Genomic DNA, 17,675 nt, shown 5'->3' on the forward strand with positions numbered 1-17,675 from the left:
AATCTTAAACGTCAATGACCCACTATAAATGATCATACGAGATCATACAATAGATTGAAAGTATTCAATTCGTTTTTGTAAAAGAAAAACGTATAACAATGAAAAGGTAGAAAGACTATCAATTCCTGTACAATATACAACACTTAAATCAAGGACATCAGGTGTCTATATTCTGGTAGTCAATATCCAAATGCGCTGAAACTTAAAAATGTAACTTGAACAACGCAGTGCATTAGTAATGCGTAAATAGATCGATGGCATTTGATTTCATTAATTAGTTGAACTGCAATACAAATATAGAAGATATTTTACAGGTTATAATGATTTGTTGAATTCACTTTCCGACATACTTGCCCTTCCCATAAAACAAGTATACTAACTAACATATAAGTCGCAAAGCATATAAATTGTGAAATATAAACAAACAATATTTCACAAACTTAATTTTAATTTGAAATAATACATGTATAATATCACGCAATTTGTATCAAAACGGCTACGTTATGCACGATTTGGAAATTATAAACGACTACGAACTATACGAACTCAAGTGCATTTTAAATTATATAAGGATCATAGTAAACATTACCAACAGCCTCTTTGAACGATAATACATTAACGGCGACTAAACAAACTGAACAACAGAAGTGTAACCGGACAAAATGAATACAATTTCATGACTGAACTCAAGTGTACGACTGAACTTAATACAAAACTTGAACACATATGCAATATCATTTTAATACATACTTATTACTAACAATATTTAATACTTACCTGATACGAATATTTCCGTAAAAAGTAACAAGTATTGACGTTTTTAAAAAAAAACAGTAATCGTGTTGTTTTTTTTCATTTGACGATTAGATATAAAAGGTCATTTAATATCAGTTAATAAAAAAGTATTTATTTAAAGTAAATTTATTATGTTAAAACTCTAAGATTGATCGAGTTTAATCAAGATATCGTCTAAATCATATCTTCTAATATACCATTAGAAAAATACACACAAACATCAAGTCATAGTTATGTCACTAAAAACCTTCATCTGATGATCCTCACTGGACATTATTACAACCTTATCATTAGAATTGAAGCAATATCTATTGTTTGTAGATTGTCACAGGATGACAAGTCTAAGTAATCACATTTGCATTCTACAGTAAGGTTCTCTAGCTTCTGAAGCCCGCGTAGTCCATTGGGTAATAAGGTCAAATCTTCACCAATGTGTACTGTTTCAAGATTGGAACAGTGCGACAAGTCCAATCCGTCACATTTGCACCACAATATAATACTTTTTAGCTTGTTTAAACCGCGTAATCCATAGGGCAATAATAGAATATCGCCACCAATATTGACCTGTTCCAGACTATTACAGTCCGACAAATCCAAGTCGTCACATTTGCAATACAGTGTAAGATCTTGAAGCTTCCCAAGGCCACAAAGTCCGGTTGATGCTAAAATGATGTCTCCATGAATGCGTAATGTTTCTAAATTTTTACAGTCTGAAATGTCCAATCCGTCACATCTACACAACAATACAAGATGATGTAGCTTATCGAGTCCACGAAGTCCGTTTGGCAATAATACTATATCGCGACCAATGTTTATTGTTTTTAGACTATGGCTTAACGACAAATCCAACCCGTCACACTTGCATCTCAGAGTAAGATCAACTAGCTTCTCAAGCCCATGTAGGCCAGTTGATAATAAAGTTATTTCTCCCTCAATGTAAACTTTTTCTAGATTGTGACATGACGATAATTCCAGTTCATCACATTTGCAAATTAATATCAGAGTCGTGAGGTCCTTCAGATTACTTAATCCATCAGGCAATAATACGATTGCGGTTGTGTCCAGCATGTGAGAGCGCGGCAATTCTAAACCACCTCTTAATGTATCATAATTGTGCTCCTTTATTTCACGTATGTCTTCAGGTGGTACTACGAATCCTTCACAAATGGAAATGGATTTCACTTTTTTGCAGGATGATAGGTTCACCGCGTCACATGTGCTACTCAAACTTATAGAAATAAGATTTGTAAGTCCATTTATTCCGTAAGATGATACGGTGGTGTCTTTACCAATATTAATTGTTTCTAGATTATAACAGGATGACAAGTCTAAATCATGACATTTGCAGTGTAATGTAAGGTTTTTCAGATTTTCAAGTCCTAGAAGTCCATTGTGTAATAAGTAAATATCTCCAGCAATGAAAACTGTTTCGAGATTGTGACAGTGCGACAAGTCCAAACCGTCACATTTGCACCACAATATAAGACTTTTAATCGTGTTAAGTCCGCGTAATCCATTGGGTAATAAGGTTATATGTTCACCAAGATTTATTGTTTTCAGACAATGACTGGTCGATAAATCCAACCCATCACATTTGCAATTCAGTGTAAGATCTTGTAGCTTCATAAACCCATGGCTTGATATTGCAATTCCTTCTGGAATTATGATATGTAATATTTCCAGGTTGGGAAAAGACCCAAAGTCACGTCCACATAAACCTATTTGTTGTTCAGTCAATTCATTTGTTGCCCAAGCAATTTTAATCGATCTAACGGTGGATGAGTTCATGTTTAATATGTGTGTTAAAGCGTTATCATTTTCCACTTCTCGAAACTCAATACGACTTACTGTAAATTGTATGTTCTCCTCATTCTGTATGTTTGATTTAGCTTCTGCAAAACCTTGTGTGATTTTTGACTGTATATTGTCGAACTGGCTCTGGGTAATATTAATCATATTGTGAGAATTAATTATATTGTCTAGTAATTGCGATATTCGATTGGCTGAACTTATCTTTAGTCCACACAAAAATATGAAAACATCAGCTAAAATGTTAACAGCGTCAATACCATCAGCAATTTTATTGGAAATACTCGATATTGCGGATGGGTTGCAAGCTATATAATAAGCACACAGAAATTCACGCACACTTTTATGAATGAATTTGAACATGGATGGTGTGTAAGTAGGAGTCACGCATTTTCTTTCTGTTAAAATACCCACATTTAGGGCAAATAACTTCTGCTTGCTTGTTAAATGTTTTAACAATTCACGGTCGGTTATTTCTTCTTTTACGCCAAACATCAGAAATGCAATTTTAGACAACACTTTTAGATATTTTATATGTTGTTGGATGTAGTGTGTGTTCTTCAAACACGTGAATGTTTGATTTACAAAATAGACTCGCTTTAAGCTAACTTTTTTGAAAAGACCGTCTATCAAAATGCTATATATTTTGCATCGTGAGTTTGTCAAGCGATTACCTTCAACCCAAGAGCACACTATCAGCGAAAGAAGCAAAGGTGACACCAGCATTTGGTCAATATTGTTCGCAAATGTATCAAGGTCACGTAAGAATTCATTGTGCTTGGAATCAATGTCATCCTTAGGCATAAGCAAATGCAGCATCTTTTTACTCATTCTGTTAGAATCATTTACTCCTTTCAGTACTAGTAGACTGTCGATTTGCGATTCCTTAATTCGTTCGTCAGTTAACTTCCATGACCGTGACGTAGTTAACACTGCACAACGGCTGTGAGATGCAACCATGAATGGTTGGACTAATCGACTATCATCTGATGTCCATTCGTCTAGTCCGTCTTGAATCAGTAAACATTTGTCCCTTTCCAAAATTGCATTTAGAAGTTTATACGCGTCATTGCGACCGGTGGATGTATATATACTGTCTATTATCTGTTTCTGGATTATTTCGGTCACATCACTCGTACCACTATGATCTCCCAATTTAATAAAGAAGACGCATTTAAATTGTTTTAGCGTGGCTATATCAGCGAATGCTGAGTTCTCTCCGTGAAAAGATGGTGGTCCATTCTGTGCATTGCACCAGTCAAGCACTAATTTAGCGGCGACTGTAGTCTTACCCATGCCAGCTTCACCTTGCAAAAAAACTTGTCTGTTTATGAAATTGCATGCCAAGAGGTCTGCGTATTGTGTTACCTTTGTTTCACTTGTAGTTCCATCTTGGTTTCTAACTGTTCGAAATATCGATGGCGTCGTAAATAATGCATCAAACGGTACGTCCCGATTTGGTAACAAAGGTGATATTGGAATATGACCGAACGTGTTGTTGTAATGGCTTATTAAATGCCTGGTAAAGTCTGAAATCAGAAATATATATATATATATATATATATATATATATATATATATATATATATATATATATATATATATATTTGGAGTGTTTAAATTAAGGTCTGTTATGTTTATGCACCCGAGTTTACCATAAAATATTCTTTATAATGCAAGAAAAACAGAATACAGATTTTTATATATCTGAATGATGTTTCAATTACACTGAATAGGCTGTTTGGATTAGTTTTAGATAAACTGGTCAAGTTCACGGAGGCTTGACGCAAGAAAATTGTTTCTGTACATCATATTGAGGAATCTTTAACCTAGATCGTTTTTATAGTTAAAGAAGTTATTTGATTGAATGGAAATGAAGACGCCTATTACGAATGTAAGGCCAGGGACATTTATCATGACATCGGTTTCCCTAAAATATCTACAGAACGCTTCGATCTAAGATCAGCTTACTTGCAATGCTGGTCACTTTGGAGGAAAAAAGATGCCTATTAATTTAGGTCTGTTCAAAAATCAAGGTCAAATTGGAATGTAATTTGTTTTAATTGTGTCCAAAACATATCAATCGAATTCTTAGCATCATACACATTAGGATCTGATTAGTCGTGATAAAGAATGACCAATAATTATGTTCAAATATAAAGACCGTATGTCATGGTCTTACGGACGATTTTGCTGCACAAAGGGGGAAATACAAATATATCTTGCTTAAAACATTCACGCGTGGGTGTAATATATACTGTTTTTATCCAAAATAGTTATGTTTCCTCACTCCTAATATTCGGACATACATGACTCTTTATTGTAAGACAGTTTGATTTTATAATGCTACTTTAGCATGATTCTGCCCAGTTGCGCGTATCTGGTGACAATTCGATCGTGCGTTTTGACCGCGTGTTTTTGAAGTTTTCAGAATTGTCGGGTAAACCAAAATATGTTTAAGTGCCTGAAAACATAGCGTAATTATGGTTAAATGATGCTTAAACCTGTAAATTGAAGACGAAATGTAGTTTGTTCATCGTTCTTAAATAAATGATCGTTTTGTTAAACATCTTACCATGTTATATCTGAACTGTTATTGAGAAAGTTTTTTATTACAATTAGATTTAAATCTGGGCGAAGTTCTAGGCCTGTTAAAAATAATGAAGCTCAAATACATCAAGAATTCACAAGCATATTGAATGCATTTTTATCCTATTACAAGATGAAAATCGATAGTATAACAACGATCGTATAAACACGAGCTTTATACTATCGCTATTGTTAGATCAGATTTGGGTTTTTCCAAAAATTGGAGAATAAGTTTTGTCAACTACGGAAAGATAAACATCAAAAAATGCGATATTTTATAATTATCGATGAAAAAAGGGAGGCCATATTAGGATAAATAGAATAGTATGTGAGTTTTGGATAAAGATCAAGTTTATCATGCTCGGCAAGCCTCGCGCTAACATGGTTCTTAGCCTCGCATGATAAACTTGATCTTTATCCAAACCTCACATAATATTCTATATCTATGTCACTTTAGTGAATTTATTTTTAAATTAATGTTCAAAAGGTTAGCTTTCCAACATCGACAAACAAACATTGTCTAAGTAAGAAAGATTACATGCAATGTTCAAATTATTAATTAGATTGATATCTACCGTTAACATATCTACCTTCAACATCTCGAGAGTAGATGACCTCTTCCTCTTCACTGTGCCTCTTGTAAAACTGTTCACGAGAGTAGATGACCTCTTCCTGTTCACTGTGCCTCTTGTAAAACTGTTCACGAGAGCAGATGGCCTCTTCCTCTTCACTTTGCCTCTTGTAAAACTGTTCAAGAAATGTTTTCATCTCGGTTATCGAAACACTTGCGACCTTATGTACCTCGTTTAGCGTCTCCTGTGCATTTTTCAGTAATCGGCTCATCTCCGCTTCGGTTATTTTCCAACTCTCTGTTTCAAGCTGTGAGATTTAATGAGAGCTTAAGTAATAATAAGGATACACAGAAATATTGGTTATTGAACAAGTCATATGGTAAGTTTGTATAACCAAAACATGAACAATTATTTTTGTAACATTTAGAGTGTGATTTACAGTGAATACTAGATTGATGTTTAATAAAGATACGTTTATCCGAATAGCAAGGCATAGAAAACTTAATCAATGAGCATAAGCGAGCGGATACCAAGCAAACTCAGGGTTTCTCTCCTGTCGGTGCAGCTTATGTTTCATATTAAACGTATTAGTTAATATGTGTGATAATGTTTACCTCTTTTGCAAGTAAACGCCTTTGCAATCAAAAACAACAAGCAATTACGTTAAATACCAAAATATGGATGTTAACATGTATGCCCCGAGACTTGCAGCAACGATTTCTCGCTGACCTCGACCTTTGATTTCTCGATTTAAATATAAATACCTGACAAACAGGATGTATAGCCTAAGGGATTGTCTCAGAGGATTTATTTTAATGGTGGAACGCATTTATTTGTGCAAGTACAGTAATCGATCAAATAATTATGAAACTCAATGTCCAATTTTCAGATATTGATTTATCATATTGTTAAGTGATATTTTTCATGAATAGTTTGAACTTATTTATTTTAGCTCGATTACATAGAAAGCCTAATGCTTATTTGAAACGCTCTCGAGTCCGTTTCCTCGGACTAGAACCAGTACTTGGTGTCTAAGTAGGGAAATCGAAAGAACGTTCCCACAGTGGGGATCGAACCCGTGACCTCCCGATCGCTAGGCGGACACCATATCAACTACGCCACCGCGACCTTTTTCATGAATATCAACCTGTTTAATTTCATAGACTATATGCTTTTGACCCTTGTCCGATTGACCTGAAAATCGATATACATGTATAGGTATATTTACTCCAATGTAATCTTAGTACCACATTTGCATGGCTGGCAAAAGGGTTCTCTAAATATCCTGAGGAAACAAATGGTAAACGGATGAACTGACCAGCCGACTTATCGACAGACAGGTTCAAAACAATATACACCCCCTTCTTTGAAAGGGGTAAGTATTGGTTAGTAGATACTTTCCTACTCCTGTAAGGAGACTGCCATATCAAAAATGATACATAATCAGCTGATAACGTCATTTATTATATACCTGTTTAATGCATTTAACAAAATACAGGTTGTATCAATGGTTGAAATAAAAAATCCCGTATTACGCTACTCGCTGTTTCCAATTCCGTACTACCATACTAGCCGGACTACTTCGACCCATTTAATGACGTCACATTCCGCGCATCGAAAATATACATATTTTATATTACGAAATATATTACGTAGTACATCGTGTGACGTCATTTCTGTGACGAAACACAATAGTTTTATCTAAACTCTCTTGAATTTAAGGACATGTCGGACGTGGTGTTTTTGAACAGTAAACTATTTGTTAAAAATATCGAACGAATTCAAAACGTATTTTGGAGTGTGTGTTTATTATGCTTAAATGTTTATTTCGATAGGAATACAATAAAATACTAGTGTGGTTTAAACTAAGTTTCGATAAAGACATGGAAGAATAGAAGTGGAAGTGCTCCGCCTCTCGTGTGATACGTCATTGCACAAGCCATTCGAGTGATACAAACTCTTGGAACAATTGACTAGCGTAAAATTCCGTATATATTTTGGACTGGATACTTTCCTTATTGCACTTATTTACAAGTATCTACTTGTCAATAACGGGTATAAGTTCATTGACATATAAAATGACACAGTGCACATTACATGTAATTACACAAACTATGATGGGTGAAGAAACTAATTTATTATTTTAAATAAATTCTTTATTAGGAAGAAAATCACGTTTTCAATACAAAATCATTAGCGACAAAATTTGGCTCTCATTTAGTTACCTTTTGTAATTGTCTAACTCCATCTTGTGCCTTGGCGTCCTGTGCTAAACAGGTAGAGTCGCTGAGAAGATCTTTAAGAATTTTGAATGCGTGCTGCAGATCGTTTGTGTTCATTTTGCAGTCGGCGGAGTGCCGAACCGTTCGTCCAATTTCGCGAACCTAACAACAGAAATTGGCAATGTTGTTATTTACGCTTTTTACGCTTTGTACACAATGTTCATTGTGTCATTGTTTGTAAAACCATAAACAAATACTTGTTGATTAAATGTATTTCCCAAGTTTATGTTCGGAATGACATACTTATTTTTAATTGTTCAATGATTATTCAAGAGAAAATCAGTTGCTAACGTGTGTGGCAGTCACGTTGTTCAATGAACCGGATATGATTTCGACTTCAGACAATTTTCTGATATGGCAATATCACACGAAAACTTTTCACACGGTTTATATATATCCATATACTGAAAACTGCCTCGGATTTTTAATGAAACCGGCACAATTATCTTACTTATATTTTTTATGAAAATTGTTCGGTGCAGGTTTCGTGATATTTTCGATAAAAATCTTTTCTCGACTGTTCACAATGAATGTCAACTGGCAGGGATAATTTACGTATTCAGTCATAACATAATCGGTAAACGTTACTTATATAGTATTTACATGTTATTCTTAAATACTGATCTAGTTGTAACCTAGCCAGACCAGTGTCGAATTTGGTCGATACATGATAAAGACAAATATTCTTACAAAGTTTTATAAAGATTTGACAAAAATTCTTCCTATTTATTATACACAATCTAAATATTGACACAGAACGAACTACAGGCGATCACCAAAATTCACCCTGAGCACGTTGTGCTGAATTAATCTAACAAGAGGGCCTGAAAGGCTCAAAGTCGCTCACCTGAGATAAAAAGAAATGACCTGTTCTTTGCAGCCCAATATATCAATAGAACAAATGTTTTAACCAAGTTTCATGAAGAATGAACAACAAATGGCCCCATGGCGGAAATGTTTTTCAACAGACTGGAATCATTTTTGAACTCGTCCAAGATATTATTGGGACGAATCTTCTGACAAAGTTTCAATAAGATCCAACAATAAATGTGGCCTCTACAGTGTAAACAAGGCAAATATTCATGACGCACAACGGAAGACAGACAATTGACAAAAGGTGATCACAAAAGTTCACCATGAGCAAAAAATATTATGCTCATAAAAATTGTCACCATCAGATTGAAAATCAGCAAGTGTCATTCAGATTGAACTAAAAATATGACTAAAAGTGTTCACAATGTTTCACTATAAACAACTGTGGTAGTGCGGTCTCTTTTGCATACGCAAGTGAACCGTTTACGGGACGGTTACGAGTAATGTAACTTTGTGAGCACTTGTAAGTTTACGTAATATGTAATACGGAAATATTTATCTAGTCTAATTAAAGAACGCTTATTTCCGGTCCGGATGACACCACCGACTGGTTGTAATTCAATTAACTTTAGGCGTCTAGTCAGAGACGCCTGAATACACTCAAAGAATTCATCTATAAGTGAAAACCAAAGCAGCTTTAATGAAAATAACTAACTTTAGTCCAAAGAATCTATGCATCGTTAAAAATGAACAAATACAGCAAATACCTTAATGAATCTGTCAAAAAGCTGATATAAATATTAGTAACTGTTAGTCTAGAAGTTGCTTCAAAAATTTAGTTTATAAAATAAGTCTAACTTATTTTTAAGAACACAATTTATGGAGAGTGTAAAACTCCATTGACTCAAATGTAAAAAAATAAGAAGAATTTACAACAGTTATTTCAATCAAAAGAGTCTTTCTAATTTAGAAAATGCCAAATAACAAGATTGCCATGGAAACAGTTTTATAGCACAGTAGTCTGCTGAGATTATTGATTTTTCCAATCCAATTGATCATAGAAGATGTTCAATCAATACACCAAAACACAGTAGGTTAACTTGGCTTATCAGTAAAGATCAAAGATAAGGATCCACAGTGCATTAGTACATGTACAATTATTATATTAAATATCAACAATAGGTTTATTAAATTGCATGCAAACTACTGTCTTTATGTACACCACATTTTATGAAAGAAGTCCCAGGTTTATACAAGGGAGTTAACTATTAGAAATTATGTACAGGTTATCTTTCTTAACAGTATGACTTATCTCAACTAGACTGTTCAAATGTGTTTACTATATACATATAGAGAAAACTGCCCCACCTCCTGGTGGCCATGTTTTTCCACCAATCATGACCATTTTCGAACTCGTCCGAGATATCTATAAATTGATGTTTAGAAAAAAAAGTCTGATGATTAGGCACAAAATGTGACTTTAGAGTGTTAACAAGCTTTTTTTACTATATAAATATAAGGAAAATGACCCCCCCCCCTGGCGGCCATGCTTTTTTACCGATCCAAACGATTTTCGAACTCAACCGTCGTATCTAGAAAACACATCTGGTGACCAAAGTTCATGAAGATTGGACCAAAATGTGACTTCTAGAGTGTTCACATGTTTTCACTATTTACATATAGAGAAAAATAACCCGCCCACTGCCGGCCATGTTTTTTCACCGATCTGGACCATTTTCGAACTCGTTTGAGAAACCAATGTTTTGACCAAGTTCATGATGATTGGGCAAAAATTGTGACTTCTAGAGTGTTTACAAGGTTTCTCTATAGCCATATAAGGAATACTGCCCCGCCCCCTGGCGGCCATGTTTTTCAAGGGACCGAAACCATATTTGAACTCAATCAACATATCGTTTAGGCAAACATTTTGACAAAGTTACATGAATATTGGGCATGAAATGTGACTTCTACAGTGTTCACAAGGTTTTTCTTTTTTTTTACCTAGTGACCTAGTTTTTGACCCAGCATGACCCAGTTTCAAACTCAGTCAAGGTATCAATGAGACAAATGTTCTGAGCAAGTTTCATGAAGATCAGACAATAAATGTGGCCTCTGGAGTGTTCACAAGGCAAATGTTGATGACGGACGACGGACTACGCACGACGTCCAAAAGGCGATCACAAAAGCTCACGTTGTACTCAGGTGAGCTTAAAAGTAAAGCAGCACTTAAAAATATAGGTCAAACCAATCTTTTGGTAAATGAATTTCAAAATGTCAAGCTTTATACTTTTTTTGCTGTTAATGTAGTACTTAAAACGATGTTGATCGTATCGGTTGTTTCTATTTATTCTAATCTCTCTTTTTATATGCACTGTTTTCTCTGTAATTGTATCTTGAGCACGATATTGCAAGTGATATTAGGGTCAAACAAAGAAGGCTAAAACTGAAAGACTTTAACTAAAATTAAAATTGATTATACGTTTACCTTTGACAATCGACTACTCTTGGCAATCTTTTTGTCGAAATGTTTGCAGTTCTGCATAACACTTATGATTCCATTAAAGTCAGTGTCCTGTGCAGTATGGACAGAATTATAACCATCAGGAGGTAAAAAGCATTTAGCAATTTCCCAATGATTGCTTGCCCATTTTTCGGCATTTGTATTCTTCCAGGAAGGTTTGCCATAACGATGTTCTTTAGATATTGCTTCAAGCACTGTATCACACATCTTTATACTGCATGGTCGACGTAATTTTGTAGGAGAATCATGCATTGATCTGCATGTATTACTCTTTTTTTTTAATTTGCAAATGTCTTTTGTTGGACATTTCAGCAAATTGGCTGTACAACAACTGGTACATACGGTTTCCGAACGAAGATTCAACCTTAAACGCACTGATTGAAAAATGCGAGAATGAACGTCGCAGATTTCTCGTTGAACGAACTCCGTCAATGCATATTTTGCAATATTAAGCGCAAGAATCGCTTTCAGCCAATTCGTTCTTTCTTGTTCAGAGTATACATCTGCCAGACCCGACATTGCCATTGTTAAGTTCTGTCCACATGTATTCGAACGTCAACTACAAAAGACGGGTATCAGTAAATTGTTGGATGCTCCTCATGATTGTTGTCAAGCGCTATTAATTCAATGAAAACAGAAGAAATAGTTAAATTGCTTGAATTAAATGATAATTTGAGACTTAAAACTTAAAGGGAATACCAATAAAAATATTGTATGAACATACTGATGAATCAAAATCAAACATCTAAGTATTAGTTGTTCATGTTTCGATTGACAAGTCAATTAAAGGTGTCTTGAAAGCAAAATTAAAACTTTAAAAATCAAGTTTTCAAACTTATTCCTTCAGCCTTACATTGATTTAAGATCAGTATCTTAATCATTTAGTCATTAGCTGTATCTAACTTGAGAATTTAGAAACAAATGCAATAACTTTTTTTCATTTTGTAATATTGACATATTTACCTGAAGGTTGTGTTTCCGTTATAGACTCAAGGGTTAGTGTCTCGATGTTCGCTGATGTCGGCCTTTATCGAAGAGTGAACTCGAGTGTATATTTTCCTCTTGATAATGCAGTATCACATAACTCTGAAAATAAAGATAAAATCAACAAAGTAAAATATATGTGTACACATTTGTCATGTTTATGTGTATTTTCGTCATTATAATTGATCAGTTTTATAATATAAAATTGCTAGTTAAAGTACTAATAGTTATTAAGTAAAGAGTTGTCAAAATACATAGTGTGAAACACAATGACGATTTAGAAAAACTATGACATTTGATAACTCTATTGTCTCGAATACCGATGTCCCATGTTAATTTAAGAAACACTTGATAACATTATTTTATGCAATTTAAAAGTTAGTTAAAATTACTTAAAATTAAGCCTCTCACAATAGGTATAGATCATGAAATTGTATGGTTATCAAGCCTATACAAAAATATTGCAATTTGTGTAAATTAACAACTGTGGGACGACAACATCAATCCTGTATTCACAGCTAAGCAAATCGTTGCAGGGCCCTTCTTTAAAATAATACTATCGTTGTAAAATGTGCTTTGAACTTCATAGTGACATTTTTACATTTTGTTCCATACCTAAAAAAAATTATATATGACAATATAAACTATGTCAGAATACATTGCAAGCCAGGACTCTCGTTAGATGATACAATCTAACATCTGCATCCGTCCGAATCGTATCTCAGCGAGATAATGCAATTACATGCACATACTTAATGACGTCCATAACTACATGTAGTAAAGACATATAACAGATTAATGACGTAATTTCACTGTAGTAGCTTCATTTCGTTGGCGTCGACTGAATCCGCGGTAAGCGGTTACATGATTTTGGTTGCGTTGGAGGTGGGAATAGGGGTAACTATTTAACCATTATCATGAGTTCAGCAATACAACGCTGCAAAAACCATGTCATAGCATGAAATCGGGAAAATCTCTCATGCTAGTGTATTATTGTTATGTGTAAATGCCGAAATGTTGCTATATCAACCAAAATGCGAAATTCAGGAAATGCTTACATGCGTACATAACGCTTAATGTTAAATGACTACATAAATAATTCAAAATCAAGACTCAATCCGCGCATGGATCGAGCATATAATTAATCAATTAAAGGCCCCTGTTTCGCCGAATAAACTGTTCACTAAGTGCTCTTTCAAAATCATTCTTTCACTTGTCTACAAAACAGTTCATATTATTACCTGAACATTTCACGCTGGTAATGCGGATACTGGGATAACGGATGGCACTTCGATAACAGAGAAAAACTATATTATTATATAATATGTATATCCTTTATATAAGATTTTGAGACATGGTACTTGGTGGAATTGATCAAAAGTATTTTTAAGAACAAATGGTATATATTTGCACACACACGAACAGAGAAAAAATAATCGGAAAACAGCATAAAATGGATGATCAGTACACATTTCTATAAAATAAACATACTTAGAAATGCAGCAATACGACGTTTGATATTCCAGCATGTACAGTAATAAATGTGCTTCAAATACTGCAATTTTGATAGAACTAAATGAAATATAAACGAAGATAGAGCATGTTTCAATATGTGGAATGCATGATGGTGTAGACACTTCGATTCCCAATTAAGGGGAAGGCCAGATAACAGGACTCTGAACAAATATTAGGCACTCAGATATCCGAGTTTTATCTTCTACTTACATGCGTTTATTTAAATAGTGTTACTATTATAATCAAGGTGTTTGCTATTCCAGTATGTAGAATAGGTTCTGTTCTTTAAATACTGAAATTTTGATAGTATTCGATGAAATATGAACGAATATGTTTAATAGGTTATATGCATGATGTTGTAAACACATTGATACCCGTTAACGGTCAGTCAAAGAACGGAGACTTAAAACACTCGGCACTCTAATGTAAAGTTTAGTAGACCGGCGTTAGTATCGGTGTAGTACAAAGAAAGCAGGCATTTAGAAGTATGTATATAAGCTTCAACATTTCAACCGATAAAAAATTCACACTAATTCACGCTAAAAGGTTCATATTTTAATCCACAAGATGTGTCTTCATTGAATACGCCCTGAAAACCAAAATAATGCACATTTTATGTGAATCGTTTTTTAGTATTGCCTGCTTACTATAGAGTATTCAACAAAGATTTTTTTCATTTCTAGTGTACAAACAATTGTGTATTATATCTGTTAAAAAGAGTCGTATAATCAGAGACAGAAGTGTCATTGTGATTTAGGATACCGGGTACAGACTTATTGATCTTTTAATCCGTATATTAACCACGTTCTTGGGCAATGTCTATGCATTTTTCCTTTACTGAAATGTGTACTGATCTTCCAATGCATGCTGATTTTCGATGTAATTGTATGGTCTTTTTTACATGAACCAACCATTTTCCCGTGATATTTTTTTCTTCTCAATACGAAGTGGTTTACCTTTAATCACCAAAAAAGTTCCGTGTCTGAAAACCCAAAATGAACAGAAAATAAATGCAAAAAAGGCTGAAGAACTCTAATCTCGCGCGCGGCGTTTATTGTTCTCTATTATCCAAGTTCCATCCGTTATTAAAGTGTCTATAGTTGTAAAGCATACAACCAACTAACGTATGGTAGAAATCAGATCCAGTCAAATCATATAATTCTTCAAGTTCTGTAAAGGTATAAACATGTTTGCTCCTGTTATAAAAGATATTCTCATTTTCTGTGATACCTCAATCGCATCATGTTTTGTAAAAACGTATTATCAAATAGTACAAAATTCGAATTGTTCCAGGGTATACATTTTCCAATGATTGCCCCAATTGTTTTTATAGTTTGCGCGGCGCCATCCTTTTCAACATTCAGAAATAAATTTAGATTTTAATTCCAAAACGTTAACATTTGATTATTTTAGGTTGCATTTAAAGATAAAGAAATTGCCATTATTTTCAAGTATGTCACTGTATATTATTGCCTTTTTGTGTTTGGTTGATATAATACTCTTTTCACTCACCATGATTTTAGCGCGGCTACAACATTATTGAGATCAATCATTTCAAGCCCACATTTTTGTAGTTTTGACACATTTTGTTTCTTGGGATTTTTATCTGGTTTATAATCCAAAACAAATGAAAACACCGATTTCTTTATATCTTTAATAATTTGATTGTCTGGATTGTTTAAAGCTGTAAATTGATATATTAGTTTAGGAAAAGGGAATGTTTTCATCATTGTTCTTTTCCCATACAACTTAGTTTCCATTTATGCCATTCTGCGAGAGAATCTTACAAATCTTTAACTTTTGTTTTGATATTATAATCGGTCATTTCGTCAGCGATATTCATAAATGTTATTCTTAATGTTTTTGCAGTTTCAGATGTCCAAGAAAAAATATGTTTTCACAGAAAATAATGTTGGCAAAGTTCATTCGTCATATGCGAAAAACGGTGTTTTATTTTTTATTGCATTATATGCCTGCTATTTTTGAAAAATTGTCAATGGTTGCAATAAGAGTTACAAACGATAATCTAAATACATCCATAAGCAAACAAGCATCAAATGCGAACAGCGTTTATTTAATTTCTGTATTGTTAATCTTTATACCTGTGATATTTGTATTTGTATTTATTCCAATTGCCAATAGTTCTATACAAATAATTAATACGTACGGACAGTGTGCAGCCTTGTGTAATACTTTGTGCATGCTAAAATATTCGGAAAAGTGACCAATGTCTGCTATGCATGACATAGAATCTTTGTAAAACAAATTGTTAAACTGGAAATGCTACTATACAACAAATGTTTACTTGATTTAATTTCAAAACGACTAACATATAAGCCTTACGCCGAATAAGACTTTTTATGCATGACAAAACATTGTGTTTCTAAGTTCATTTCAAATCTGCCTCACAATACCGTTTTTTTTTCCACTAGCGCAAATTTCTTTTGTAGATAAAATAGCCACTTTAAACATATTTATCAAATCCTACATTTTGCATTCATAACCCTCGTACAATCCGCATTGTGTGGTTGAAACCAAAAGATGTATCTGATTTAGCTGTCTATTCCACTTTATAAGTTACTTTACAGTATAATAATTTTGTCATATATGTTACAGACAAGTATACGGTGGCACAGATGTTACCGGTTCCAATACAGATAACATGACTTAGAAAGTTGTTCCCACGACTAAGTTTGTCTTTACCACGACTTATAAACTTATTCACTCGTAAAAGTTATATGGATTTTAGCTGAAATCCCTGCTTTCATATGCATAGCGATGTGATATAAACCAAGAAATTGAAAAACAAATTGGATTTATTATAACACACCATGCTTTAATTTTCAAAATGACTTAAGATTGATGCTCTGGTAATAATATATCATAAAAAGCAAATGGTTGTTAAGGCGAGCGATTCGCTATAATAAAGCGTAATTATAATGAATTATTAGTTTATATGTACAGCTGCGGAGAGGTAAGTTACAAATCTTCAAACACTCACCTGAAAATAAAGTTGTAAGAGCAAATTACTTGTATAAGAACAAATAAATCCCACGCTAGTATCATTAATGTTACATTTTCCACACTCACACAACGGGGCTAATAAAACAAATGTTAATATTCAGCTCTGCGTTGACTTTGGCGAAGCCCTAGTGCAGTCCTCGGAGAAGCTTTGTCAATGTGCGCACCTGAAAACAAAAGGAATTACTGAACTGTGCATTCAAATGTTTTTAATTCAAGTAATGCGCGTTGTATTACCGACACTGAGCAGTCGATGTAAAATCAAAGAATGGATCGATCGATAACCCACTTCAAGAATTCGTCAAGTTTGACGTTAACAACTCCATTCTTGGGTGCCTAAAATATCGCTTACAAGTTTATACATGTAATATATTAAAATGTATTTTGATTTGTTAAGTGATAGTCATTAGATAATTTCAATAACGTGTTTTAACCCATTTTTGCCTAGTGGACTCTCCTATCCTTCTAAATGGGATAAATTTATTTCCAAAATAAGGGATGTCTAGTATATTTATTTCTATACTAAGAATATTTCTTACAGAAATTTCTTAAAGCAAACAACGTAGACCCAGATGAGACGCCGCACCATGCGGCGTCTCATCTGGATATACGCTGTTTGCCAATGCCTTTTTTTCTAGACGCTAGGCATAAATGGGTTAATTTATATCGCGATTGTAAACATGAATAAGGCTTGTTACATGTACTGATTCGTGAACTTCGTTCTAGATAAATATTTTATGTGTATGGTGGCATAGACATGCCTCATGATAACAA

General features: G+C 33.9%; 1 protein-coding gene across 1 annotated transcript; it reads right to left on the reverse strand.

The window, feature by feature from the left end:
• Positions 1–274: 274 nt before the first annotated feature.
• On the reverse strand, positions 275–8,104 carry LOC127831315 (uncharacterized). The gene is made up of 4 exons (XM_052356283.1): positions 7,991–8,104; positions 5,784–6,072; positions 2,644–4,133; positions 275–283 (listed from the first exon to the last, which is right to left on the reverse strand). Exons 1-4 carry the CDS (start codon positions 8,102–8,104, stop codon positions 275–277), a joined length of 1,902 nt encoding a protein of 633 aa, XP_052212243.1.
• Positions 8,105–17,675: the final 9,571 nt, after the last annotated feature.

This window comes from Dreissena polymorpha, chromosome 5 (genome assembly GCF_020536995.1).
Source record: "Dreissena polymorpha isolate Duluth1 chromosome 5, UMN_Dpol_1.0, whole genome shotgun sequence".
NCBI lineage: Eukaryota > Metazoa > Mollusca > Bivalvia > Myida > Dreissenidae > Dreissena > Dreissena polymorpha.